Here is a 27,374-nt window from a genome sequence, read left to right on the forward strand (position 1 = left end):
TCTGTGCACTTAAACACTACACCAAACTGGCTCTCTAGAGGCCAAGAGTGAGGGCCCGACTTCACATTATACTATTTTGGGTTTTCCCAGGATCCTCTCAAGCAGATGTTTACTAGGAGTTTGTGGTTGAAATTTATATTCTGGGGTCCACTGGGATTGGCACTACAGAGAATGGGGGCTTAAACCTTCCCACTCATGCTGAATTCCAGACCTGAAATGGCCCAGGGAGCCGCCATTTGCCCTGCCGAGAAACGTATGTGTTCTGATGAGCTAATGTACTAATTAGCTGAATATGGGGAGTATCAAAAGTAAGTCATGGCTTTGAGTTTGTCGACAGTGAATATGGAGTACGCACAAAGGAAAGAAGGCTTTGACAGAAAGATGAGCGGTTCAGCCTTGCACATATTTTATTTTAGGTGGTGATGAGACATCCAGATGGAAATATCAGACAGGCAGCAGGAGATGTGGGACTGAATGGAAGCTGAGAGTGGCACTGGGGCAGGGTGTGTGTGCAATGAAGTGGGAGAAAGCAAAAGAAGAGCTTTCCCTTTCGGAAACACTGAATGAGCAATTGTATAAACAGGAGGAAGGCCAGCTAGGCAGTCAAAGAAACCTGCAGCGTGGAGCCATCCCATCTGATAATTGTAATTTTGAGCAGTGGTTAGAAATAGTTTGGCATCTTTGAATTCAGGCACTGGAAATACTGTAATGCTAAGGACTTTCCAATAGCATGGAAGAAAATGCTCTGTGTAAGTACAGATATTCTCTCTTGCATAGGACAGCATATTCCCATGTTCAAAGGCATCTACAGAAACAATAGGGAGGGGGCTTATTAATTATAAGTGCAGATCACCTGATGCAGATCAGTAAATTTGGGATGGAGGGTAAATGTATGGCCTCTTGTGCCCATTCTTACATAAAAAGTATCCAGCATGCTTTATTCTGCATGGGAGCAATTCAGCATATGCATGAAGGGGTGACTTGCATGTGTGAATGAGGTGCTGTAGATCCAACACTGTAGAGAGAATTTTAAAGCTGCCTCATAGGGTGTGTTCACACTGCGCTGAATAATGCATTTTGCAACTGGATTTTTATCCTTACACAGTAAAAATCCAGTTGCAAAACTCATTATTTAGTGTAGTATGAATGCACCCCTACTCCATGTTTTTTGATGGGCTCCGGTTTCTTTTAGGTTATTTCAGGCATATTCATTTTGTCTCTCAAATAAGTTCCTGAGATAGGAAGAGGGGAATGTGTTCATACATTGGGCTGTGAGTCATCAAGTACTGTCTAACCAAATCAAGTGAAGATATATGTGTATGCATGAACAGGTCCAGAGGAGCTGGACTGGGGCCACTGTGTCTGCAAAAGTGTGTTTTACAACCAAATACTGGTAAAGACTTTAGTTTCACAACCTAAACAAACGCTTACTCACAAATCAACCCTTGGTATGATGTTTTAATTAGTACTGTGACGTCTATCCACATTAACTGAACACAATATAAAGCTGTAAGTTAAATAAAACAAAATGTGAAAGTAGGATCATGAAGCAAAGTATTTCTACTAGAACATTACATGAAAGGGGATCTTCCCCCCACCCCACACACACACCTTCCCATCACGTGCTTTCTCTCCCCCCACCCTCCTAGTTGCACAGTCTCCCTTCTTTGCCTATCCATATCTTTTTATTTTTAAAAGGGTCTGTAAGCTGAGATATTGTGTGGAATTCATAAGCAACCCCATGATTGTGATGTAGTCTGGAGAGATCTCAGATGGTTTATTAATTTTTGTTTAGTTATGATGTCTGCACAGGGGCGCACATCACTTTTTCAGTTCTGTTTTTTTAATCCCCCCTCCCTTTTTAAAAAAAGGCATTGCCACAGCCTGGTTTGTAGAAACATGTCTTGTATCAAATTCAAATTCAAAAAACCCTTATTAGGTGTTAACTTCTTTTGTGTCACTGGCTGGCCACATTTGGATTCTGTGATCCACTCAATGGGACTATCTTGGGAATTAGATATAGACATATTTAGGAAGGAGAAACATTCATTGTGTTATTTACAGTGCATTCCTAAACATAATTCAAGTATATAGTCTTAGAAAAGTCTCTTATTATTATTGCATTGTAAATACAGTCTTTGTAGTTCAATTAGCAATATATTGTGGTTCCAGATGATAAGCCACAGGACAGTTTTTCTTTTCTTTTGCTAGCTATGTGTCAAATTAATCCTGTTATTCCAAAAAGTGAGTCAGGGGCATGAATCAATATGTAACTGTGATGTGCTTCAGAGCAAACAAAGTTATTTCCTAAATTTAGGTAGTGTACGGCTGTTGGATTCAGCTAATGAAACTTCCAAAGGTAAATTTGTAGGATGCTTTTTAGGAACTTCTCAGTTTTATGAACATAGATCTTTCCCATCTGCAGAAAAGATGGAAACCAAAACTGGATTAAGATGAGTGTTCCATGTTGATAGGACAGGCTTTTAATTGGATTGCATTGCCAAATGCTTATTGCGATGTTGTCTTGACCCTTTTTTCCAGTATCTCTGAAATCTTCAGTGGTGTAGTAATGAGTATTCTCAATGCCTTCATTCATTCTAATTACTCAGAGACCCTATATGACAGATTGAGAAGTGTTTCTGTGCTAGATGTTTTGTGCAGTGTTGCTATGTGCCTCTAAATATTTCAGTCCAAACAGTTCAGGCTGTTTCCACTGTGGCCTTTTTTGGGGAAAATAGCCTTTGGGTAGACAAATGATCTGAGCATTCCTCATGTTTTTGAAGTATGTTCTGAAAAACAACTAATGATTCAAACCTCAGTCAATTCTGTTTCGCTGTCAAATAAACAGTGAATGAAACTCAAACCAATTATATTCCCTATGCAAGCCATTTTCTATAGGCATCACATAATCAACCATTCTAGAAGAATCTGATCTCTTGATGAAATTCTGAACCTAAAACTTAAATGCATAGAATCTTCAGGTGCAAGGAAGCTCTGATGCTAAATGAGATATGTGAAAGCCTTCAGGGTTATGGTAGACTCACATGCACTGAAAAATAAGATAAGAGAAGCCATGTTGGATTGGCCAATGGCTCATCCAGTTCAGCACTGTCACCCAGTGACAAAAAAAACCCTAGGTGCCATCAGGAGGTCCACCAGTGGGACCAGGACACTAGAAGCCCTCCCACTGTTGCTCCCCCAGCATCAAGAATACAGAGCATCACTGCCCCAGACAGAAAGCTCCATCTAACCCTGTGGCTAATAGCCACTGATGAACCACTGCTCCATATGTTTATCCAATCCCCTCTTGAAGCCATCTATGCATGTAACTTCCACCACCTTCTGTGGCAGTGAATTCCATGAGTTAATCACCCTTTGGGTGAAAAAGTACTTCGTTTTATCTGTTCTAACCCGATTGCTCAGCAGTACTCCCTCTAAGCTGTGGAGTCTTCTGAGCAAAAATTATACTTTGAGCTGCTGGCATTAAAGTTGTGAGCTGTTGCATAAATTAGTTTGCCCTGGGGCCATTTTTCCTGAGCTAAGACAAAATATGTGAGCCAGAAGCTAAAAAACTGTAAGCTAGCTCACACTAACTCAGCTTAGATGGAACACTGCTGCTCAGCAATTTCATTGAGTGTCCATAAGTTCTAGTATTGTGAGAAGGGAAGAAAAGTACTCTTTCTCTACCTTTTCTATCCCATTCATAATCTTGTAAACCTCTATCATGTCACCCCTCAGTCGACGTTTCTCCAAGCTAAAGAGCCTCAAGTGCATTAACCTTTCTTCACAGAGAAAGTGTTCCAATTCTTTAATCATTCTAGTTGCCATTTTCTGGACTTTTTCCAGTGCTGTAATTTTTTTTTTTTTGAGGTGTGGTGACCGGAATTGTACACAGTACTCCAAATAAAACTGCACCATCGATTTATACAGGGGCATTATGATACTGACTGTCTTATGAATCCACTATTCATCTTCTGTCTTATGATTCCACTATTCATGTTCTGCTAATGAACTTCTAAAGGGTACATGGCTCCCCCCTTTTGTAACTAAAAGGCCAGGGTAACAATGCCACCCTAAATAAAGTTGCACACTTCTAAGTCCAGTGGGCTCAGGAAGATATGAATAGCAAAGTAAGAATTGTACAACACTGTTCACATGTGGTGCAGTTACTGCCATTTACATGAATGCCCAGAATTTGGGGCAGGGAACAGTGCACACGAGCTTAACCTTCCTTAATTGAAGTAATGCTAAGAAATACATCAAGAGCCTCTCTCATATCTGTGCCTGTTGTAGCTGTCTGTGAATTTGACCTTCTGTACCACACAGAAGTAGTTCACCATTTTCTACCTTGTTTAGTCTTATAATGAAAATGTTGTATTGTGGGGTTATGAAGTCAACAAAAATGAGCAGCTGCTTAGAAATTTGGTTATCTCACCCTCCTCTTGAAGTTGGAGAGCAGAGATGGTATTAGTGGGACATTTAGCTGTGTGAGAGCTCGTATGGGAGGCTGGGCAGGCTGTCTCGTTGACATGGGTGAAGACAGCTTTGGGGGAGCAAAGCAGAAGAGAAAAATTAATTTGGGGGAGATGTTGGGGTGCATGATTTTTGCAAGCGGGTGAATTTACAGGGAATTTGGAATTAATTGGGAGAGACATCTGGGTTTGGAAAATGAATCTGTGGGGGCAGTTAGAAATTAAGTTAGAGATTTGATATTCCAGGCTCAAACTCCCACCTGTGTCTTGTATTGTATTCCTGGAATTGTACCAGTTGTGTCTGCTTCCCAGAATTGCCTACTGTAAAATGAATGTGGCAGTGTGTGTCAGGGCCTCAGACCCTTCTACCTTTTACATGTAAGAAGGTTTTGGTCATAGGCAATTTGGTCATAGGCAATTTATTTGTTTCCAGGCCTCGGATTCAGTGGGAGCTCACAGGAGCACAGCTCCTGAACCTTTATGAGAGTTCCACCTTTATGAGAGTTCAATCTTATCCTTTTGAGAGTATTCACCTCCTTGTCCATTGAATAGTATGCACAGCTGCATAACAATCCCTGGATGAGCTCCACCACCTGTTTTTCTACCAAATGATCCCTGTTTGTCCCTATCTTTACCAGCATTTTGTTTCCAGCAGCGGTCAACCAGATTATTCTGGATAACCTTAGAAGCAGGACCTGGGACAGCAACATCCCTCTGTTTTTTATACCCGTCGCTTGATGTTTAGACTTACATTGCCCCTCAACATGGAGGTTCTACTTAGCTGTCATGGTTGATAGGGAAGGTTTGGGTGAGTGGAGCAGGGTAATATGGGTAGTACACAGAGAAGCAGTGTAATATGAGTAGTATGAGAGGGTTGATGGGGACATCAACACCCCTGCTTTTTAGAGGTACATGTTTTACCACTAACTCCCTTGTGACATTCGTAATCAGAAATGAGATGTCGCTTCCTCTCCTGTCGCTGAGTAAGACATAAAAAAACAACTCAAGGAGAGAAACTTATTCTTAGTTTCAAAAACGTACTGATGTGAGAGCAGCTCTACAACCATTGATTTATGGTTACATCTTCGTTCTTTCTGAATGTCAGTGGTGTAGCTGCTCCTTTTGTCCCTTTCTGGTCAGGGATGAGTGCAGCTGTTAAACATGAAACTGTGTGACTCATAGTCCACCAATGCAATAATTACAGCATCAGTATCTTCATCTGGCCAAACCCCAGCATAGATTGGAAGCTTCCATTGACTGGCCTCCTGGTGGCCAAAACTATTTTTACAAATTCTTGTGCTTTCAGAAAAGTGGATTGCATTAATAGCCTTGCAGTTCTGGTTGCAACATTAAATACATAGCCAGTGGTAGCTGCACTGGAACAATGATATACCTTTTAGAACTGCTATATTGCTGTCTGATACTCCATGAAGAGTTACCAATGATGGATTTTTCTCTGTTCTCCCCTGCCCCTCCTTTTACAGATTCCGTATCTCTGTTCCATTGCATTAAACTATCATGAAAGAATGATCGCACACTCTAACCACTGAGTTAGAAATCTCAAATCGAATCAAATTGAATGCTGTTCTCAGATAAATATCAGCATCCCTTCATCTGAGCCTTTGTTTCTGTCATTGTTTCTTTCAGATTTTTTCAAGCAAACCTTATTTGAAGCACAAGCATTTTTGGAAGCCATCCAGTTTTTCCGCCAGGAGAAAGGCCATTATGGGACTTGGGAGATGGTAAATGGCAATGAAATTCAGGTACTTTCCTTGATTTGGTTTTTATGTTGTAGCCTCCATAGTTCTGGTAGATATCAAAGGGTAATGATGGGGGAAGGTTGGGAGGAACATGGAACAACAACAACAACAACGCACCCCTTTATCTACCCCCTGCCCCATCTATTGTCCCACATGCTCCCTTCACTTCCTCTCCCGCATCTTATCCTGTCAGCCCATTTGCTTCCCAGCTGCATTCATCACACACACAGGTGTGGCATTGCGTGACATGTGTGGCCAGGAGCATGGGAGGTGGGAAACTTGTGAGCAAGTGCATGTTGTGGGGGTGGGGAAGCATACAGGCAAGTGGTGACACACACAGAGTGGAAAGTGGTGACAGTGGGCCCCACCACAAGTCCTGAGCCCTACAAGCAACTCACTCTTTAGTCAGGATCTGCCCTGATGTATGACTGAATGTGAGGTGTGAAGAAATGATTTATTAAACAAGAAATGATTTATTAAACAAATGTTATAGTAGTTAAGTAAATAAGGGAAACATTATAAAAATGGGATAGAATTAATAATACAACACTATAACTACACAGAGTAAAACTCACCAAGAAAAAAGTGCCCAAAAAACAACAAAGCTCCCTTTTGCAACTGCCTGCTTAGTTCCCACTCTTTCTCAATACCTGATCCCAGTAGGCCAGACTCACTCCTCTCTGGGGCAAGAAAGTGACTGCCTCCAAAATCAGATCCACTACAGCTAAGTTTCAGGGACTGAACACCCTCTTTTTCTGTAGAGGGACTAATATGCTGTCTGTTAGAGCTCTGCCTCTGTATCAGTGTTTGGCTTTTGCTTTCTCCTCCATCTTTCTCCAGTCTAATCAAAAGGTTTTGAGAGTATCTGCAATAGGCCTATTGGAACTTTAACACAAAAGCCTCAAGTGTATGCAAGAGAGGCTTCCTTGCAGCGTACAGGTTGTTCATTTGTCAGCCTCTTTCCTCCCTCACATACAGGAGTTTCCCTTTTCTATTTTTTTCTTATTTTTTTGTCTATGGTTGTCCCACCCAGTCACTCAGGGAACTGAGGGAAGAGACAAAATCACCTTTCTATATTCTGTTTTTGAAATGGCACGAGAGGCTTTGGAAAGTGCAAAACAAGCAAGTTTTATTTAACTTGAGAATAAAAGTTTAGGTGGAATCAGGTACAAGATGTATGAGGTGAACAGATAATAAAACTGAGGCAACTTTTGTATTCACACAAGCACCAAATAATTTGTTGCCAACAAATAAGTGTATCTGCTATTCAACAAGGTCTTTAAAACTTTGAAGAAAGACACTTTCTTTTCAGTTTCTGCAAAGGTTTTTGAGTTTCACCAATATATAAAGTTCAGAAGGCAGGAACATACAACCACATTCCCTAAATCCTTCTTTATACACAAAGTAGGGGTCTGTCTTCTTTTTTGAAGCTATTTCCGTTCTTAACTGGGCAGTGATCACTTTGCTTTACTAGAAACTATTTCCATTTTTTGTTTTGATTGAGGATTGATCCATTCACACTCTTAGCCTCCTTCCCAGCCCACAGTCAGTGCTTTTCAGTGTTCAGTCAGTGTTCAACTGTCAGTTCCCAACTGTCATTCCTTAACTGACTCTCTCAATAGAATTCCTGCCACTTAAAGATTCTCAGACTATGTTGGACATTAACCCTTGATGGTCTGTCACACAAGCCTATTGGAAAATTTACACAAAGGCCTCAGGCCTCTGGAAGAGAAGCTTCCTTGTGGCCTACAGGCTGCTCATTCTTCAACCTTCTATCTGGGAAGGTGACAGGAATTCTGACATTTGCTCAACAAACCCATTGAAGGAGCAGCCTCAGATATGAAAAATGCTCTAATTTTGCCCAAGGTACCTGTATTTGGGATTTTGTTCCAATGGCAAAACATGGTGCTTCTCTCCCTCTCCTGTCAAAGCCTTTCCATGCAATAAATATAAACAAAATGTACTTGAAACTGTGGTTCCGTTCAGTTGCCAGTCTGGTAGATGGCTGTGCCTATTCAGAAAAATGGTTCAATGCAACATAATTAAAATGCCTAACATTTCTGTAATTCACCTATCTACCAAACTCAAAACAAACAATGTATCAACAAAATACAAAGGCAGTCCTATTCCAAAGTAATCCGTCTATCTAAGCCTAAATGAAACTAATATAAATATAAATTAAATCCACAAATGAATCTTTCAATACCATAAATGTCTAACATTCACTAAGCTCTCCAGCATTACTCACCAGCCAAGTTAGGAGACCTGGCAAATAGCTACTCCAATGACATCATCTGGCTGACAGCATTGTTGAGCAAGCAATACTAAGATGTCATAATGAGCAAAGTCAGAGGGGAAATGTTTGCTGATATTGGCCAGGAGCACAGGAGATATCTTGAGGCATTTGAGACCCCGCTTTCTGCCACTGTTATTGCCCAAACCATATTTTTAATTTTGAAGAAATTTTTCATTGTCAGGAAGATTTTTTTAAAAATGCTGTGTGCTTTTCACATCTTAAAAATACTTCTATATGTTGCTGTTTAACAAGAAGCACTAAACAAACAGGCAGCATCCTCTTTGTATGCTGAACAACAAAATGCATGTATTGGATACATGAAAATGCACTGGAAAATGTTTCCCAACATCTCAAAGTATCATTTCCTTTCAGGGCTTTTTTTTTAGCAGGAACTCCTTTGCATATTAGGCCATGTACCCCTGATGTAGTCAACCCTCCAAGAGCTTACAGGGCTCTTAGTACAGGGTCTACTGTAAGCTCTGGGAGAATTGGCTACATCAGGGGTGTGTGATCTAATATGCAAAGGAATTCTTGCTACAAAAAACCTCTGCCTTTACTACCTGAATCTTACTGACTTTTTCAAAAGGATTTTTAAACACCTAGTCTATAGGACTTCAAACTCCCCAACCTATCTTAACCCACCCTAATGATGCGGGCTATGATATTTCTCCAAAAGAAGTTTTTAAAAACATCTTGAATGAAATGCAGTCAGATCCTTGATGTTTCCAGCTTTATCCAGTACAGATTAGTTACCAGCACCAATCTATCACCTCCTGGAATGGACGTAGTCATAAGGCTTGTGAGCAAGCAGTGAATACAGGAAGGGTGGGCAAGCAGATGGTATGTGTGGGAGGGTAGTGGGCCTCACCAAACGCCCTGGACCTTGGCAGTTGCCCCACCTCAAAGGAGGCTGGCCCTGGCCCCGATGGCCAGTAATGTATTGCTGTAAATCACATAAACATTGCAAAGTTTGCAAGAGTAAATTGCATGTAAAGCCCTGTGAACAGTTTGTAAATGCTGTATAAATGCTAACTAGTATTAACAATTATTATTATTACCACCTTTCACTGTTTTCCCCCAGCCATTAATATGTTGTTTCACTAATTTTGCCTGTTGGTATCATTGTAAAGTAATTAAAAACAAAATAACGTTCCCTGTAACGTTCCCTACATGAGCTGACCTGTATATTCAGAAACATCACAGGTGCTATATGAGTTGAGTCTACTTTGAGGTGCTATATGAGTTGAGTTCTCATCCCTTCCATAATCTCTTCTAAAAGGATAATAGCAATGGCCTCCTTTATAAAGGGTTTGATCTCGTGGATTTGTTTCACAAGTGGAGGTGATTTCCTGTGATGGAAGAACCCTTCCCTGATACAAGACTTCATCACAGGAGAGCATCTGCACAATGGAACAGATCCACAATGGAACAGGATCCAACTCATAGTTTTTATAAGGGCCATTGAGATAACATATGGGCAGCATTTATGAAGTCTTGAAATGTACTGTAAATGCTAGTTTTTGTTATTACTAATGCTAGAGATATTGGAATGCCAGAATGATTTCATCAGTGTTTGTTGCTTTTTTGGTAGTTTGCCATCAAATCACTTGCAATCACAATTGTAGCCAGACTGTTTTCTTGTAGGGCTTTTAAAGTCAATCTTCTGATCCCATAGCCACACTTTTGTGTTTTGAGTCCAGGGATGGTACAAGGTGCCTTATAGAATCCAGCATCCTAAAATTGATGACACATTTTGGGATTAAGGATAAAAATATAATATGAAACTTTTACAGATTTTCACATTGGCCTGACCATCCTACAATGTCTCATTAGTTGACTTGGCAGACTCAGAGCTCTTATATCTCTTGAGAGCTATAATAACAGAGCTTAGATGAATTTTATTATTGTTTGCTTAGTAACGTAACTAGAGCAGGCTCTTATCATAAGGGTCTAGTACGCTCTCATCTTTGCTTTGACCCAGTATAATTTTTTGGCAGTGTTCCAGGTCAACAGTGCAGTTTGCATGCAAGCATTTCAGAAGGGTTTTCTTCAAAGCCTTAGAAGGAATCACATGAATGTCCAAGCTGCACGCAAAAGCTCCAGTCTTGCCAGAATGCCCTTTAGCTTTTCCCGATCAGCTTTGGTACAGAAGCTACCTATGAATAAAACTGTTCAGCCTTTTTGGCTGGAGGCGGATTATAATTTTTTTCAGAGAGCTAGAAGCGATAAAACTGATAGAGTAGTAGTTTTCCTAAGTTCAGATAACACTACTCCATGGTCTGCTGAGGATTCTCAGAAATGTTAGGGATGCTTACAGTTCACACAGGCTATTAGGTGTGTTTGTTGGGCTTGCTGTTATTCCTTGAATTCAGCACTTTCCAGTGGCTGTACATGGCATAGCAGGTTGGTTTTCAGAAAGCCTTATCCACTGTATACAATAGTGTCAAGAATGCAGAGTAGTCTGGTTGCTTCAGAAGCTGCAAAATCCTGATTGTTTATTGGCCCGGTCTATTAAAAGTTACCTGCTACATGTGGAGCTTTGCTGGTTCTGTCATCTACTACCCACCCTATGTCAAGCATTGTATATTCATTTTATATTGCAGTTGCCAGATCCTAGAAATGTTACTAACCATGAATTAAACTCAGGCACATCAAAGTAGTAAATTCCCTCCTTTGCTCCTTTTGCTTTTACTAACAAATGCAGGAATGTCCTCTTTGAAGATAAGACCTCTGGGGACTTGTTCCCAGGCTCAGCTAGGCCTGGACCCAGGACGCGCGCTAGCCGTAACATAGATAAGGAAGTTAGAGTGTGAATTTCACACGTGAATGTAGAATTGTTTATAGAACCTTTGATGTGCCATCTTAAAGCATGTACACTGATGTTACAAGGTATCAGTTCCAATACCTAGCTTGGCTGAGCCACATGGATTATCAATAAACCAAACTTTGTTTCAAAATCCAAGGACTGGTTATTTTGAAATCGCATACTTGACACCCTGCCCTTTCCACAAGGAAGGTAGATTTATATAGAATCATAGATTTGGAGGGGACTTCCAAGATCATCTAGTCCAGCCCCCTGCACAATGCAGGAAATTCACAAGTACCTCCTCCCACAACCCGAGTGACCGTTGCTCAGAAGATGGCAAAAGATGCATCCCTGGAAAAACTGGTCTGTAGAATAATTGCTGCCTGAGCCCAGAGTGGCAAACAGCATTTCCCTGGGCATGTAAGAAGAGACCATGAGAACTAAGGTAGAATTTTGTTAGCATTTGGGGCCAGACGGCGAGCGGAGCTGGGCTGAGTGGAGTCGGAGGGACCTGTATGGCGAGTGGGGCGCTGGGGCGCTGATGTGGTTGGGCGCCGAGAGTGGAGCGCTGACGGGGGAGATCAGGGGCGGCGGTTAGGGTGCCTCTGTCTTGGCCTCGGGCAAGGAAGAGGACGTGAAGCTGACGAGCGCACAGGCGGAGCAGAGGTCCACGACGAGCTGGACGATCCTACAAATAGAGCTGTGGAGCCTTACTTTGTGGCGGGGGGCATGAGGGGGGGTCTCCACCCCCCCTCCGGGCCTGCCAGGTTACATGGGAGGGAACATCGGATACAGGCTCGCTCATTTGCGCTGTATATATCGCCCTACACTCTGCTGTATGACCGCTGCACTTAACTCAGCACTTAACTCTGCACTTTACTCCGCACTTTACTCCACAATTACAGCTGAAAAAACTGCACTTTACCGTACTATTACATCTGAGAAGTTGGGGACTCTGCTTTCATACAAATTGCAATCTGAGGAGAACTTTACATCTATGTTATAGAAGCACAACAGCACTTTACTCTGTGATAACAACTTCCTCCAACCATTTACAAACTGCCAGCCTATAATTGAGTTGTTTATGGATTTGTTAATTACCGGTAACTTATAGAGCTTAGTTGGATTGATTGGTTTCTGAATATATATATATATATATATATATATATATATATATATATATATATATATATATATATATATATATATAGGCAAATTAATTAAGGGGGGTTAAGATAGGGTGGGATCTATATTTAATAATTAGCCATCAAAATTAAATTAAGTATTTTAGCCAATTAATTTAAGAAGAGAGATTGTGCATGGGGTTGATTGACTTGGGAATTGGCAGCTGACGGGGCAGAGTGGATTGGGGGGGTTACCCAGGGGTGGTGTGCTAGTTGTGTATTTGTAGTGGTTACGACAGAGGTAGCCACCAGCGGGAGATGACTAGCCTAGGGATTCCAGTGCTCCTGGGAAGGGGGAGGTATGACAGTGGGAACAGACAACGATATAAGGGAAGGAGACTGAGACCAGATAGTAATCGACCCCCTTCCAGTCTGCGTCCCATCCCGAGGGTGACAGGTAGAGGGGTCAGGTTGAATGACTCGCCTTCGTCATTGGAGTTATGCAATGCCAGGTCCATTAACAATAAGACCTCTGTCCTCCGAGAGTTTTTACTTGAGCAGGATATGGAGCTGGCTTGCGTGACTGAGACCTGGGTTCGAGAGGGAGACACAGTGGCTCTCTCACAAACAGCTCCCCCAGGCTAGTCAGTCTCTCACCAATGGCGGACTAGCGGGCGGGGGGGGAGGAGTGGCCCTATTCATACAAGAGGCTTACTCCTTTAGGGCTCTCCTGGCCCCAAAGATCGAGGGTATTGAATGTGTCGGTCTGGCGTGGGAGGTTAGAGAGGGGTTGGCGATTTGGCTGGTGTACCGTCCGCCTATCGCACCAGCCAACGCCTTACTGTCCCTGATCGAGGCTGCAGCAGGCTGGGCATTGGAGTACCCAAGGCTGATGATCCTGGGTGACTTCAATGTCCATGCTGATGACCCAGCCTCTAGTCAGGTGACGGACCTGGTGTCATCCATGGTGACACTAGGACTCTCTCAACTTGTTACATCCCCCACTCACAAGGCGGGGCACATGTTAGACTTGATCTTTGCTGCCGGGGTTATGGTGGATGATATAACTGCAGAAGCGGTGCCATGGTCGGACCACTTTGCCCTTAGGGCTCATGTGGATGCTCCACTCCAAACCCGTTTAGGCGATGAGCTTATTATGGCTCGCCTGTGGAGTCAGATGGACCTGGAACGGTTCCAAATGGCTCTATGAGATCCCTGGCCCCCTGGCGATTATCTCGATGATCTGGTTGATTCCTAGCATAGCCGGCTCTCCAGAGCCATTGATGAGATCGCACCTCGACGCCCTCTGCGACCCCGCATTAAGCTGGCTCCATGGTACACCCCGGAATTACGCCAGCTGAAACGAGGACTCAGATGGCTAGAGAGGCAATGGCGGCGTACTCAGAATGAAGCGACTAGAACATCTTATAGAGAGTTTATGAGGTCCTATGAGATGGCAGTCAAAGCCGCAAAGAAAATATATTTTGCGGCTAAGATTGCGTCCGCAAATTTGCGCCCGGCACAATTGTTTAGGATAATTCGGAATCTTACAACACTGCCACAAGGAAGGCCAAACGTTAAGGAATTAGGGATAGGCTGTGAGGCTTTTGTGAATTTTTTTGCAGACAAGGTCATGTTGCTCCGCCACGATTTCCCCACAACATTGGATACAGTATGTGAACTTGAGGCCCCGTGCCTGTCTTCTGGTTTAACCCTGGATTGCTTCAACACACTCAGCTTGGAGGAAGTTGACAGAATCCTCTCTACTGCACATCCAACAACTTGTGATCTGGACCCATGTCCCTCCTGGCTAATTAAAGCTTGCCAAGGGGAGCTAAGATGTCCTATACGGGACATCATAAATAGATCCCTCTCGGAGGGCTTTTTTCCATCACCTCTGAAAGAGGAAGTGGTCCGCCCTCTCCTGAAAAAGGCTACATCAGATCCGGCCGAATTGGCGCATTACCAGCCGGTCTCAAATTTGCCCTTTTGGGGCAAAATTATAGAGGGCAGTGGCGTTGCAGTTGCAGAGTTTTCTGGATGACGCTTCCACCTTAGATCCATACCAATCTTGCTTCCGCCCGGGCCATGGGACAGAGACAGTGCTTGTCGCCCTCATGGATGATCTCCAGTGGCATCTGGATCGAGGCGGTTTGGCGGTACTGTTGTTGTTAGACCTATCGGCTGCGTTCGATATGGTCGACTACCAGTTGCTGACCCGCCGCCTCGCCAATGCAGGGATTCAGGGGCTGGCCTTGCAGTGGCTTTCGTCTTTCCTTGAGGGTCGGGGACAAAGGGTGGTGATAGGGGGAGAACTATCCCAGAGACACCTACTTAACTGTGGGGTGCCCCAGGGGGTGGTCCTCTCCCCAATGTTGTTTAACATCTACATGCGCCCCCTTGCCCAGATTGCCCAGAGATAAGGGCTGGGTTGTCACCAGTATGCTGATGACACCCAGCTCTATCTATTGATGGGCAGCCGGATTGACAATGTCCCTGAAAATCTAGACCTGGTGTTGCAAGCCGTGGCAGGTTGGATTAGGCAGAGTGGGCTGAAGCTAAATCCAGCGAAGACAGAGGTCCTTTGCCTGAGTCACGGCGGTCTGGGAAGGGAAATCCCCCTACCGGCGTTTGATGGTGCGCCACTGGAAGCAGTGTGCAGGGTCAAGAGCTTGGGGGTGCTGCTGGAGGAATGGAAGCCTAGATAGCATCCACTGCTAAATCCGCCTTTTTTCATCTTAGGTGGGTGAGGCAGTTGGCTCCCTTCCTGGAGCGTGGTGACCTGGCAACAGTGATCCATGCAATGGTCACCCCGAGGCTAGACTACTGTAATGCCCTCTACATGGGGCTGCCCCTGTGCCAAACTTGGAAACTGCAGCTAGTGCAGAACGCGGCAGCCAGGCTGTTAATGGGACTCCCTAGGCGGAAACATATACAGCCTAGGCTGCGGGAACTGCACTGGCTGCCAATTGTGTACCGAGTTCGTTACAAGGTGCTGGTTATTACCTTTAAAGCCCTATATGGCCGAGGACCTGCCTACCTTAGGGACCGTCCCCCCATATGTTCCCCAGAGAGCACTGAGATCTAGTTAAAAAAATTTGCTGAAGATCCCTGGGCCAAAGGAGGCCAAATTAAAAGTGACAAAGGAACGGGCCTTCTTGATAGCAGCACCCCAATGGTGGAACCAGCTACCAGAGGAGGTGCGGGCCCTGCGGGACCTCACTCAGTTCCGTAGGGCTTGCAAAACAGTCCTCTTCCAACTGGCCTTTTAAGGTGGAACCATTGCTTCAACATAAAAATGAGATCTATATGCACATCAAGACTGTAGCATCATAGTATGTTATTGTGGTTTTAAATTATTAATCTAATGTTGTTTTATATGTAATTGTATTTTAATTGTCATTGTTTTGAATTTTATTGTTGTATCATGGTACGATGTACTATGTCTTGTGAGCCGCCCTGAGCCTGCTTCAGTGGGGAGGGTGGGATATATATTAAAATTTATTATTATTATTAGCATTTCATAGGATACCAGCTAATACAGAATAAACTGGTGGTTGCTTTGTCAGCTGATGACTGGCATGATGTAAATGCTCACTACGGATCACGCGCCACATAGAAAAGTTCTGTCCAGTGAGACAATGTTCAGTTATATGTTTCTGGAGCTGAAAAGAAAATTACATTCTCTTCTTGTAGATTCTCAGCAACCTTGTGATGGAGGAGCTCTTACCTAGTCTCCAGAGCATGCTGCTTCCTAAAATGAAAGGAAAGAGGAATGACAGAAAGAGGGCATGGTTTGGGGTAAGTATTGTTTTTTTGTGTTGCCCCCCCTCCATTTCATAAGCAGTAGGCAGTTGTAAAGTAGCTTTTTATAGGCTGAGACTTATAAAGATTTATGATGGTGTGTGTGCGGGGGGGTTTGTTTGTAATAAACTACACACTGAGCAGAGGGAAATGAGCAGGCATGCAGACTGACCAGCAATATTAGTACTGAAACTGCATCAGTTCATCATTGTTTCCTTATGCAGTTCCACATGGGTACTGCACAGGCCAGCCTGCACAGTACCCATGTGTGCCTGCACAAGGACACCTTGATGAACAACAGTTACTGTAAGCACAACACTGTTTTCCTTAAAGATGCCAACATACCCTGGGAGCTCCCTAAGGCTGTTTCTTGTCAGCAAGCTGCAAAACTCAGGACCTCGCTTCTGTGACTGTATTCAAAACTGTCTCTTTCAGACCCAACCAAGTCAAATGGGGTGAGAGGGGAAGGTGTGGTGATTTGGTATAGACTCCAGGCATCAGTCAAGCCCTTTCAGCTGCCAAGTTCTACCAAAGTCTACAGTGGCAGTGATTTTGCTTTTTGAAGGAGCATGCTTGCATATCCAGTTGGTCATTGACTGCATCCTTGAAGAAGAAGAAGACTGCAGATTATACCCCACCCTTCTCTCTGAATCAGAGACTCAGAGCGACTTAGAATCTCCTATATCTTCTCCCCCCACAACAGACACCCTGTGAGGTGGGTGGGGCTGAGAGGGCTCTCACAGCAGCTGCCCTTTCAAGGACAACCTCTGTGAGAGCTATGGTAACCCAAGGCCATTCTAGCAGTTGTAAGTGGAGAAGTGGGGAATCAAACCCGGTTCTCCCAGATAAGAGTCTGCACACTTAACCACTTCACCAAACTGGCTCCAAACTTGCCTTGTATCATTCCAGATAGTGGAAGACACCTACCGGTTGGTCCAAGAGGAGGTTTCAGAAGGATTGCGTGTCCTGAAAGACGAATGCAGAGAGGCTACCAAGGGACTTGAAGGAACTATTCGTTCAGATGTGGATCAGATCGTGAACTCCAAGAATTTTTTAGCTGGGAAAATAAAAGGTACATTGCGTGTACAATGGATGGATCCTATTTAGGGTGAGCATAACTGTGCTAATGAAAAGGGAGCTTTCCTGCCCTCCTGTTGCAACCTGCTGTACCACCTGAAATGTACCACCTCAGGGATTCAGTGGGCCCAGGAGCAATGCGAGATTCAAAGTAGTGGCCTGCAGTGGGAGAAGTAATCAGCTAAGTCACAGGACTGGAAAAAGTCTAATGAGACATAATCTCGAACATTTGCAAATGGATTCCAATGTGGAATAAATTTTGCTCACCTCTGATTTATGGTATTTCTTGGGTGGGGCCTTCCCAAGTGTTGCTGATTTGGCATCGGAGGGTATTATTTCAATTTCTGCACCTAAGCAACTCCACAGAACCCTTCAGAGCAGTTTTGTGTACAGAAACGCCAACCCAAATATTTCATTGTGGAAACTCTGGGTTGGTCTCATTTAGGATGACCAGCACCACTAGAGGTTAGGGTTCCTGTGCCTTTAAAGGTAACATTTATAACATTTAAAACATTGAACTAATCAGGACTTTTTTTGTAGCAGGAACTCCTTTGCATGTTAGGCTACACCCCCCCCATGATGTAGCCAATCCTCCAAGAGCTTACAGTAAGAGCCCTGTAAGCTCTTGGAGGATTGGCTACATCAGGGAGGTGTAGCCTAATATGCAAAGGAGTTCCTGCTACAAAAAAAGCCCTAGAACGAATTAATAGTGTATTGTCATCATATACATTAAGGCATATTAATCAGTGCTTCCCCAGCCCCTGCTCAGTGAAGCAACAAGAGAAAAATGGGACAGAGGGAGATGGCACAACGTTATAGAGTCTTGGGGAATTCTTAGAGCATTGGACAGCATTGTTTCCCTCACTCTCTACCCCCAAATGTAACTATCCCCCCATACTTTTCCCGGCTGATGACAGTGGTCCCAGTACAATTCTCCACCTATCCCACTGCACTGGGGTTCATACTGGGGAGTTTAAAAGAGAACTGGGTTTGAGGGGACAAAAATATACACCTGAGAATAAACCCACCCAGACCTAGATTGATAATTGAGGTAAAACTGACAAGAATGTGATCTACATGCAACTGAAGTAAATACCTACACTTAGCCAGGAGTTGTAGGAGGTTTTACTCAGTGTGTGCCTTAAGAATACTGAGTCTGGAGGAGATGATGACGATACTGGATTTATATATCCTGCCCTCCACTCTGAATCTCAGAGTCTCAGAGCGGCTCACAATCTCCTTTATCTTCCTCCCCCACAACAGACACCCTGTGATGTGGGTGGGGCTGAAAGAGCTCTCACAGAAGCTGCCTTTCAAGGACAATTCTGCAAGAACTATGGCTAACCCAAGGCCATTCCAGCAGGTTCAAGTGGAGGAGTGGGGAATCAAACCCAGTTCTTCCAGATAAGAGTCTGCACGCTTAACCACTACACCAAACTGGCTCTCTTTATCAGCAAGGCACTCTGCTCAGGGCCAGATTTAAAGGCCAACTGATGCCCTAAGCACAGCCCAACAATAATGCCTGGTGACATTCCGTTGCTTAACTGACAAGACCTTAAGACTGAGTAAGTGCTGCAGGTGAAATAAGTTATTCAGAATACATTTTTCTCGCAGGCCAGCCCTTGCAACTATGTTAAATATAAACTTTAAAAAAAAATTAACGCTAAATACCAGTAAGCAATTGAAGCAAAAAGAACCCCAAACCCCTTTGTGGTGCCCCCTTGCCTTGGTGCCCTAAGCATATGCTTATTTTGCTTAATTGGTTGATCCACGGCTAACTCTGCTGCAACTAAATTAGGCAAAACCCTGCTGGCTTACTGTGATGCCTCAGTACGCACTATTTCCTTCACAAGAAACTTTAAAAGATCAATATCTCTTCAGATGTTTAATTTAGAGTCCTGTAGCTGTTGATGAATGGTTGACTGGACTTCGCCTCAGATATTCTTGCCAGGGCTATGGAGGCTGTGGCTGGTTGGTTGCAGCACAGACAGCTTAAACGAAATCTATTTAAGATGAAGGTCTTGCGCTTGAGCCATGGTGTGGTAGGATTGAGAATCCAACTCCCAGCCCTTGGTTGGGCATCATTAACACCAGTGCCAATGGTTAGGAGTCAATGGAGACCCAAGTCATGAATGTTTGGCTGGTCAGGCAACTGGTTCCCTATCTCTCCTCCCACCACTTGACCATGGTGATTCATGCAGTTGTCACCTCCAAGCTGGACTACTGCAATGTGCTACTCAGGACTACCCTTGAATTTGGCCTGGAAACTTCAGCTGGTTCTAAATGCAGTGGCGCACCTCCTGAGTGGCATGTCTTCACTGGTGCATATACAGCCTGTGCTTGCCAGCTGCAGTAACTTCAGTTGAATAGTGAATCAAGTTCAAGGTTATGGTATTAACCTTTAAGGCCCTGTGTGGTCTGGGACCAACATATCTGCAGGACCATCTCTCCCTGTATGTCCCTCAAAGAGCTTTATGCTCGTCAGAACAACATCACCTGGTAATCCCTGGCTCAGAAGACATCTGCTTAGCCTTAACTGGAGCCAGAGCCTTTTCAAATCCAGTTCTGGCCTTCTGGAAACACTTTCCCAAGTGAGAGCAGGGCACTGTGGGACTTATTACAGTTCTGCAGGGCCTGTAAAATGAAGTTTTTCTGCCAGCCTTTTCGTTGAGGTGGCAGGTATCCAATTACATTGCCCCCCCCCCCCCCGGTCTAATCCGCCCCTATGCTGTACACTATGTCAACCTGTGCCATAGGTGGAGTTTCTGGCCCACTTGCTTAATATGCTGGCCCTTTTGGGGCACACATGCAGTGAGCACCTGGAAGCTTTGTTAAATTACTGGTTCACCATCATGTGTTACAGTAATTCAGGTTTTATAGTTTTTTAACCTGTAAGTATGTTGAAGTGGTTTTAACTGTTTTATTTGCCTGTTGTAACCCACCCTGAGCCTGCTTGCAGTGGAGGATGGGATAGAAATCCAGTACATAAATAAAGACTGTTTTCTCTCAATCCTCAACACCTAACTCTTGACTCTCAGCCTTTTGACTAATAATCTTCCTGTCAGATCTTAACTTTTTTCCCAGTACAGCTCCTATTGGATAACTCAGAGCATTGCTTTGATTGGCAGTTGTGTTTGTGGGGGACATTTCTGTGCCCTGCCTGTCACAACAGTGCCATATGTCAGGGGTGGCCAACGGTAGCTCTCCAGATGTTTTTTTGCCTACAACTCCCGTCAGCCCCAGCCAGCATGGCCAATGGCTGGGGCTGATGGGAGTTGTAGGCAAAAAACATCTGAAGAGCTACCGTTGGCCACCCCTGCCATATGTGGTTTCCTCCCTGTTCTCTGGAAAGGTGCTCCCCTCTGTCCCCTTTTAGCTATTTTCATTAAGGGTTATTTCATTGTTGTTTTGTACATAAGAGTCCCTTTGCCTTGCATTTTACCACAAACTTTGTATATATACTCATATATATCAATTAGGATTCACAGTGTAACAACCACGTTATGGTGGGTGTGTTAGCATCACTCCTGACAGTAAAATGGAATGTAGCATCTCTTGAAGCTTCTCAAAGCAGCTATTGCCTTGTTCTTGTTTTTAATAGTTTCCCTAGTGTTTCCTAGAAGTATTTTAATAGCAACACCACATCAAGGCTATATACATAAGGTTACAAGATGCTGTTTATCTTGGGGTTGGGTGATGTGAAGATGTGTAGGTGGTGATGGTTGTTGTTTGCTTTGATCATCAATGAGTCACTATTTGGAAGATCACAAAGTGTTCCTTTTTTTAAAATAGAGTTGGTTCAATAGAAGAATAATGGCCACAATTCTGTAGGCTAATTTAAATCCAATAAAAGTCAATGGGAGTTGAGCAGTACTATAACCATTATCTTGGCCTGTTCTATTGTAACATATTCTGTAAAATAATATATGGAACAAGTGTATGTAAGAAACATAACAAATTCTGCTTTGATTTCTAGCTTCTTTTCATTTCCAAGGTAAAAAAAAGATAATTTTCTTGCAGTACAAAGTACGAGGTTAATTAACAAGTTACATTGCATTAGTTTTGCTATTTCCATCTCTTCAGAAAGCTTTCAAGAATTACATTATTATAGGAACATCAGTACAAACAAAAATGTGGTGTTCCCAACACCTCTTTTCTCTTGAAAAATTCAGTTTGAACAAAGTCATTGTGATGTTATCCTAGTTACACTAGTATAAATCCTTCTTAGTGAACAGTGTGTATATGAAGGGAAGACCTCATAGCAAAGACTGCATGAAAGTGTACTTCGAGCTTGCAATAATGCATTCTGTTTTTCTTGTGGGATCCCATTAGTGTGGAGTGGGCTTCATTTATTTTAAAAATTGTGCTGTCCCTTCATGAATTTGCCCCAAGTAGCTCACAGTTTTAAAAATAATAAAACTGTGTTAAATAACAAAGAAACAGGCCTCTGGTGTGCAAAAATAGTAAAAGAGCTGAAATGTGAACCACTGTTGAAACTGGCTGTTTCTACGCTTTTCCTCCTGCAGGGAACATAGCATGCCCTTATATTTTGGGGAACAGGCATAAAACATTGTGCTCATTCTGAGCATGACTGGTGGGGCTTCCAGGGCTTTCTCCTTTAAACTGAGTCAAATGAAAACCCTCCTTTGATCCAATTTAAAAGAAGAAACATGAGGCAGCTGCATCCAGTTGTGTCTATGTGGATGCTCCATCTGAAGCCAATATGGGAAAGGGAGGCAGAGCTAAGCTTTGCCTTCAAAATGAAAGAGTTAAGCTCTGCACCATCCAGTCCACCCCCACTAGCTGTTTTCTGTTCCCAACTGTTATGTGGTATAGCTAGGGTTGCCAATCTCCAGCTTGGTGGCTTGAGATTTCCCACCATTACAGCTGATCTCCAGGACACTGATCAACTGGAGAAAATGGCCACTTCGGAAGATGGGCTCAGTGGCATTAAACCTCATTGAAGTCTCTCCCCTCCCCAAACTCTGCCCTCCTCAGGCTCCACCCTCTAAATTTCCAGGCATTTCCCAACCCGCTGCTGAAAAACCCTGGTGTAGCTTTAACTGTTGCTTAGCTACAAAGAGGGAAAGGTGGCACTGCTTGGCTACCCAAGGCCTGGCTTGATGATTGGTGTGTTAGCCTTTGTGCACCAGTACAGTTGATGGGAGAAGCAAGGGTGGTGGGAGCAGGGACAACATTGGGCAACACGACAACAGGGTTTGCTGATGCTGTTCCTACTCACTACCACCTTTCTTGGTAGTGCCTCAGCAATAAGGGCACTTTTTTCATGCCCTCATGGGACTCCCTACAGCAGTCATCAAGAGCAAGGAATCCATTTTGTGATAATTATCCCCAGGGCTTTTTTGGTAGAAAAAGCCATCAGGAACTCATTTGCATATTAGGCCACACCCCGTGATGTCACTATTGTTTCGCAGCAGGAACTAATTTGACCATTAGGCCATACCACCAACACCAAGCCAGCTGGAACTGCATTCCTGTGTGTTCCTGCTTAAAAAAAAAGCCCTGGTTATCCCCATACGTAGTACTTCTTCCCCCCTTTGTTGTTTTTTTACTGTGTGAATGAATGACAGCCATTCATTTCTATGGGGAAAATGTAAAGGCTTCACTTGAGACTAGTTTGCCAGGCCAAGCCAGTCAACCATCACGAGGGTTGTGGGGTGGGGATATGTGCTGTGTTTTTAGTGCCCATTGTCACTTCTGGGTTGTACCTGGAAGTGACGTGCCATTTTCTTTCACTGCCATTCAGAGAAGGTGCAGACAACAGCAGCAACTGGCAGGAGGCCTGGGAACCCTCCTTGAGACGCTATTGTGAGACAGTTGGCTTGGTGTAGTGGTTAAGTGCCTGGACTCTTATCTGGGAGAACCGGGTTTGATTCCCCGCTCCTCCATTTGTAGCTGCTGGAATGGCCTTCGGTCAGCCATAGTTCTCTCAAAGCTTGTCCTTGAAAGGGTAGCTTCTGTGAGAGCTCTCTCAGCTCCACCTACCTCACAGGGTGTCTGTTGTGGGGAAGAAGATAAAGGAGATTGTGAGCCGCTCTGAGATTCGGAGTGGAGGGTGGGATATAAATCCAATCTCTTCTTCTTCTATTGTGTTGGGAGCTAAATCTGCCCCATCCTTCTGGTGACTCCATTGTCTAGAATGAGGGCCATGACTTTACCTGTAGATCAAATTGCAATTCTTTCACTTTATTCCATGTAACTAGTGGCAGCCATTGAAAACCGAAGCAGCTTGCGTTTGCATAGCCCACCCTTTTTGCATACCCCCACCTTGGAATTCTGTCTTTTAGAGTAATGATAGACTATCTTCCCTCTTGGTGATCTAATGCACATCTGCTTGACCTGCAGAGAGCGTAGCTGACCCTCTCCAGAAATGCTGTAGTGAGAGCATTCAGCCCTTTCTAGCTTCCATACTGGAGGAACTCATGGGTCCTGTAAGCTCTGGATTTAGCGAAGTCCGTCTGCTTTTTGAAAAAGAAGTCGATGAGATCAGCCAGGATTTCCAAGCAACAAATGATAACACAAAGCTGAAAGAGGTAAGATGGCTGTGTGGTTTATTATTTATTTAGACAGAATCTGTTTTGATGAATACCTTCTTTCCTGGGACATTTGTGCTTCTCTCCTGATTATATTCTGACTTCCCCACCCAGAATTCATGATGTGGCTAGCAGTTTAGAATGTCTGCATTCATTCTCTCTGTAGCTTTCATTGACAGAGCATCCACATTGCAGTTTCCCCTGCACTTTCCATACAAGTCCCCTGTAGCCACTGTTCTCCCTCACACACCACCAGAGGGCTTTCTTGGGGGGGGGGGGGGAAACAGTGATTGATATATCACTGTGTGCATGTAAAGTGTCACCAAGTCATAGCCAACTAATGCCGATCCCACAAGGGACTTTCAAGGCAAGTAAGCAGCAGATATGGTTTGCCAGTGCCTTTCCATTTAAAAAAAAAACCCACAGAAATTGCTTGATTAGTGTGCATGAAAAAGGTATCCTTTGAAAAGCTGCAGTCTGATTTGCTTATCCCCTTATAGCTTATTGGGTGGCCACTTGCCTTTCTTTGTGACATCAGAGCAACTAAACCAATGGAAGTTCAGCCAATAATATTTTGGCTTGGCAAACCTCTTGATAACTTAAGAGCAAATTAGTCACTCATGTTTGGGTGACACTAACAGGTCTGGTGCTATGACTAACATACATTTAATACCACTGTTATCCTCCCCAAAAGCCAAATCTGGTCTCTCTTTCATTCCATTGATTGCTCAGCTGTTATTCTTCACCATTGCATTTCCAGCCAGTTCCCCAAGTCTAGGAGCTCACTTGTAGCTAATGTGCTTCAGGCCATATAAAGTTTTAATACAAAGCCTGTAATAAGGGCACTCATCAGAATCTCTCTTCTTTGCAAACCCATCTTTCTTCTAGAATGTGGATCTGCTGATGAGCCTCCCATACAATTCTGTGAAAATGGAGCCTTGCTATCTGAAGGTGAATCTCCTGCAAGAGCAGCTTCAGGATCTCAAGAGCCGCTTCAAATTCTACCATATTGACTTGATTATTCAGTGGACGCAGAACCACATGCAGGAGGTACAGTCAAATTTGCATGTATCCTGACTATTAGCCCAGGTCTGGTCTTCATTTGAATTCAGAATAGCTGCATTAAATATATACTGCTTTTCATCCATTCTTATGCTTTTAAATCCAAAAGCAGCTTCAAAAGGTCACTACTCTCTGGTGGAAAGGTGAGGGGGAGGAGATGCTGCTTAATATTTTCCCTGTAAAGTATTATTTGGCTTCAGATCACCTCATCCCCAGCTACTTTTTCTTCTTATGAGAGGAAATATACAGTCTCTTTCAAGGGAAGAAGGAGGCTTCTGTTTGTGTGATGCTGAGCTGAAAAACAACCAGAGGGTTCAGTAAGCAGCCTGTCCACACCCACCCTTCTTCTGCTCAAGCTGTTTTTTGGGGGGAGGGGGGTTGCTTTTGTTTTTAAATGCAGACAGCAGGGCTTTTTTTTGTAGCAGGAGCTCCTTTGCATGTTAGGCCACACAGTCCTGATGTAGCCAATCCTCCTGGAGCTTACAGTAGGCCCTGTAATAAGAGCTCTTGGAGGATTGGCTACATCAGGGGTGTGTGGCCTAATATGCAAAGGAATTCCTGCTACAAAAAAAACCCCCTGGCAGACAGAAAGTAATGCAGAACTCTGTGACCTCTCATTTAGCCCCAAATTATTTGCTCTTATGTATATATTTGCTCTCTGTGTGTATGTGTTTGTGTGTGTGAAGACACTTGTTCCTTTGATTATTTTCAGTGCCATCCTAAGCACAATTACATTCTTCCAAGTTCAATAACTTCAGTGGGCCTAGGTGAATGTAACTCTGCTTGAGATGACACCGTCAGTCACTCATGAACAGGCAGTCTGGATACATTCTGATCTCATGAAAAATGCAATACATGTTTAGGTTGCTAGGCGATTTACAAGGGGAATCTTGTTTTATTTACAAAAAAAACCCCGCACCCTCCTCCCAAATCTGCATAATTGTTGAACTAGTAAAGGCAAAGCTAGCACTGTGAGCTGTCCTACCAGAATCTAGACTTAGAGGATATATTCTGTGCTCCAGATCTCCTGAGATAAATTTAGTTGCTGGAACAGGAAATGCAGCATGCAGAAAGTGTTGACCAGGGTAAGGGCACATGAAGCTGCCTTATTCAGGGTTGGACCACTGGTCTTTCAAAATCAGTTTTATTTACCTAAATTCACCAGGATCAGTGGTCATACTTCACCTACTACCCACTCCTTTGAACTGGAGCTCAAACCTGGGACCTTCCACATGGAATGCAGATGCTTTACCACTGAACCATGCCCCCAGGCTGCTTTATACTGACTCAGATCCTTGGCCAAACAATGTCTCTATTGTCTGTTCTGATGGGCAGCATCTCCTGTCTTTTACATCAACAGAGATGCTGGGTATTGACCTTGGGACCCTATACATGCACAGCAGGTACTCTGTCTGGAGTCATGGCCCCATTCTTAACTGTCAAGCTACTAGTATTTATTTTCAGGCCAATTAATCCAAAGGCTCCATTTGGTTGCTAATTGCAGGACTGATGTTTCACATTCCCTCTGTACCTAAAAAAGGCCTCAGTACAGATAGTCATCAGGATAAATCCCCACTTATTTGCAGTGTTCCTGCTTAGAACCCTGGGAGTTCCTAGACACCTTTTCACAAACTACCTGTTGCTTTTTCAGTATATGTACCTTTGTTATGTACATTAATAAGCACATGAGTTAAATGAATGTTATGATATTGATTTCAGCAGCAGTGGGTGTCTATAAATGTGATATCTATTTTTCAATATTTTCTTTCTAGCTTATGGAAAATGCAGTATACACCTTTGAGCAGCTGCTCAGCTTAGGCCATCAAAAAGATGCAGCCAAAATGGCAACGGCCATCGAAAAAGTCAAACTTCGTGTCTTAAAGGTATGCCATTTTCTGCTTGTGTTTTGCACAGAAAGGTTTGTAATATCCACTTGAAATAAAACGAATGTGCCCCTCCACGCACGTACACACATTTGTTTACATTTATTACTTTTTCAGTGTTTGATTCTGCAAACGTCTTACAACAGTTGCAGCCTAGATACAAAAGAAGACAACTCTGAGCTCATATACCTGTCCTAGCTGTGTAGGCGAGAGGGATTCAAGCCAGAGCAGCGTCCCCCCACTGAACCTTACAGACAGCAGCTTCTCTTTTTGTACCCTGCTCTCCTCCTTTGTACTGGACACTGTGTTGTAGACATTCTGTGCCATGTCAGGATGAGGGTCTGCCATGATTGCTCATCTGAATGGAACATTCTAATCTGATACCTTAATAGGCATAACCTGTACTAATTAAAGATAATTCCTATAAAACTTGAACAGGACGTTTTCTATTGTCTTGTTTTATATGCATGTCAGCAGCTATCAAGAAGGTTCTGCTGTACAGTATGATCTCCAAAGGAGCCAGCTGTTCTTTTAAA

At 43.5% G+C, this 27,374-nt stretch overlaps 1 protein-coding gene across 1 annotated transcript in view; it reads left to right on the plus strand.

The window, feature by feature from the left end:
- NIBAN1 (niban apoptosis regulator 1) overlaps positions 1 to 27,374 on the plus strand; it is a 99,427-nt gene that overhangs the window by 65,975 nt on the left and 6,078 nt on the right. Inside the window, exons 6-11 of the mRNA XM_060232399.1 lie at positions 6,120 to 6,235; positions 16,155 to 16,259; positions 17,172 to 17,334; positions 23,706 to 23,893; positions 24,782 to 24,943; positions 26,728 to 26,838. Of these exons, the coding sequence (XP_060088382.1) occupies positions 6,120 to 6,235; positions 16,155 to 16,259; positions 17,172 to 17,334; positions 23,706 to 23,893; positions 24,782 to 24,943; positions 26,728 to 26,838 (845 nt within the window). The remainder of the gene's footprint in view (positions 1 to 6,119; positions 6,236 to 16,154; positions 16,260 to 17,171; positions 17,335 to 23,705; positions 23,894 to 24,781; positions 24,944 to 26,727; positions 26,839 to 27,374) is intronic.

Source organism: Heteronotia binoei, chromosome 2, assembly GCF_032191835.1.
Source record: "Heteronotia binoei isolate CCM8104 ecotype False Entrance Well chromosome 2, APGP_CSIRO_Hbin_v1, whole genome shotgun sequence".
Lineage (NCBI taxonomy): Eukaryota > Metazoa > Chordata > Lepidosauria > Squamata > Gekkonidae > Heteronotia > Heteronotia binoei.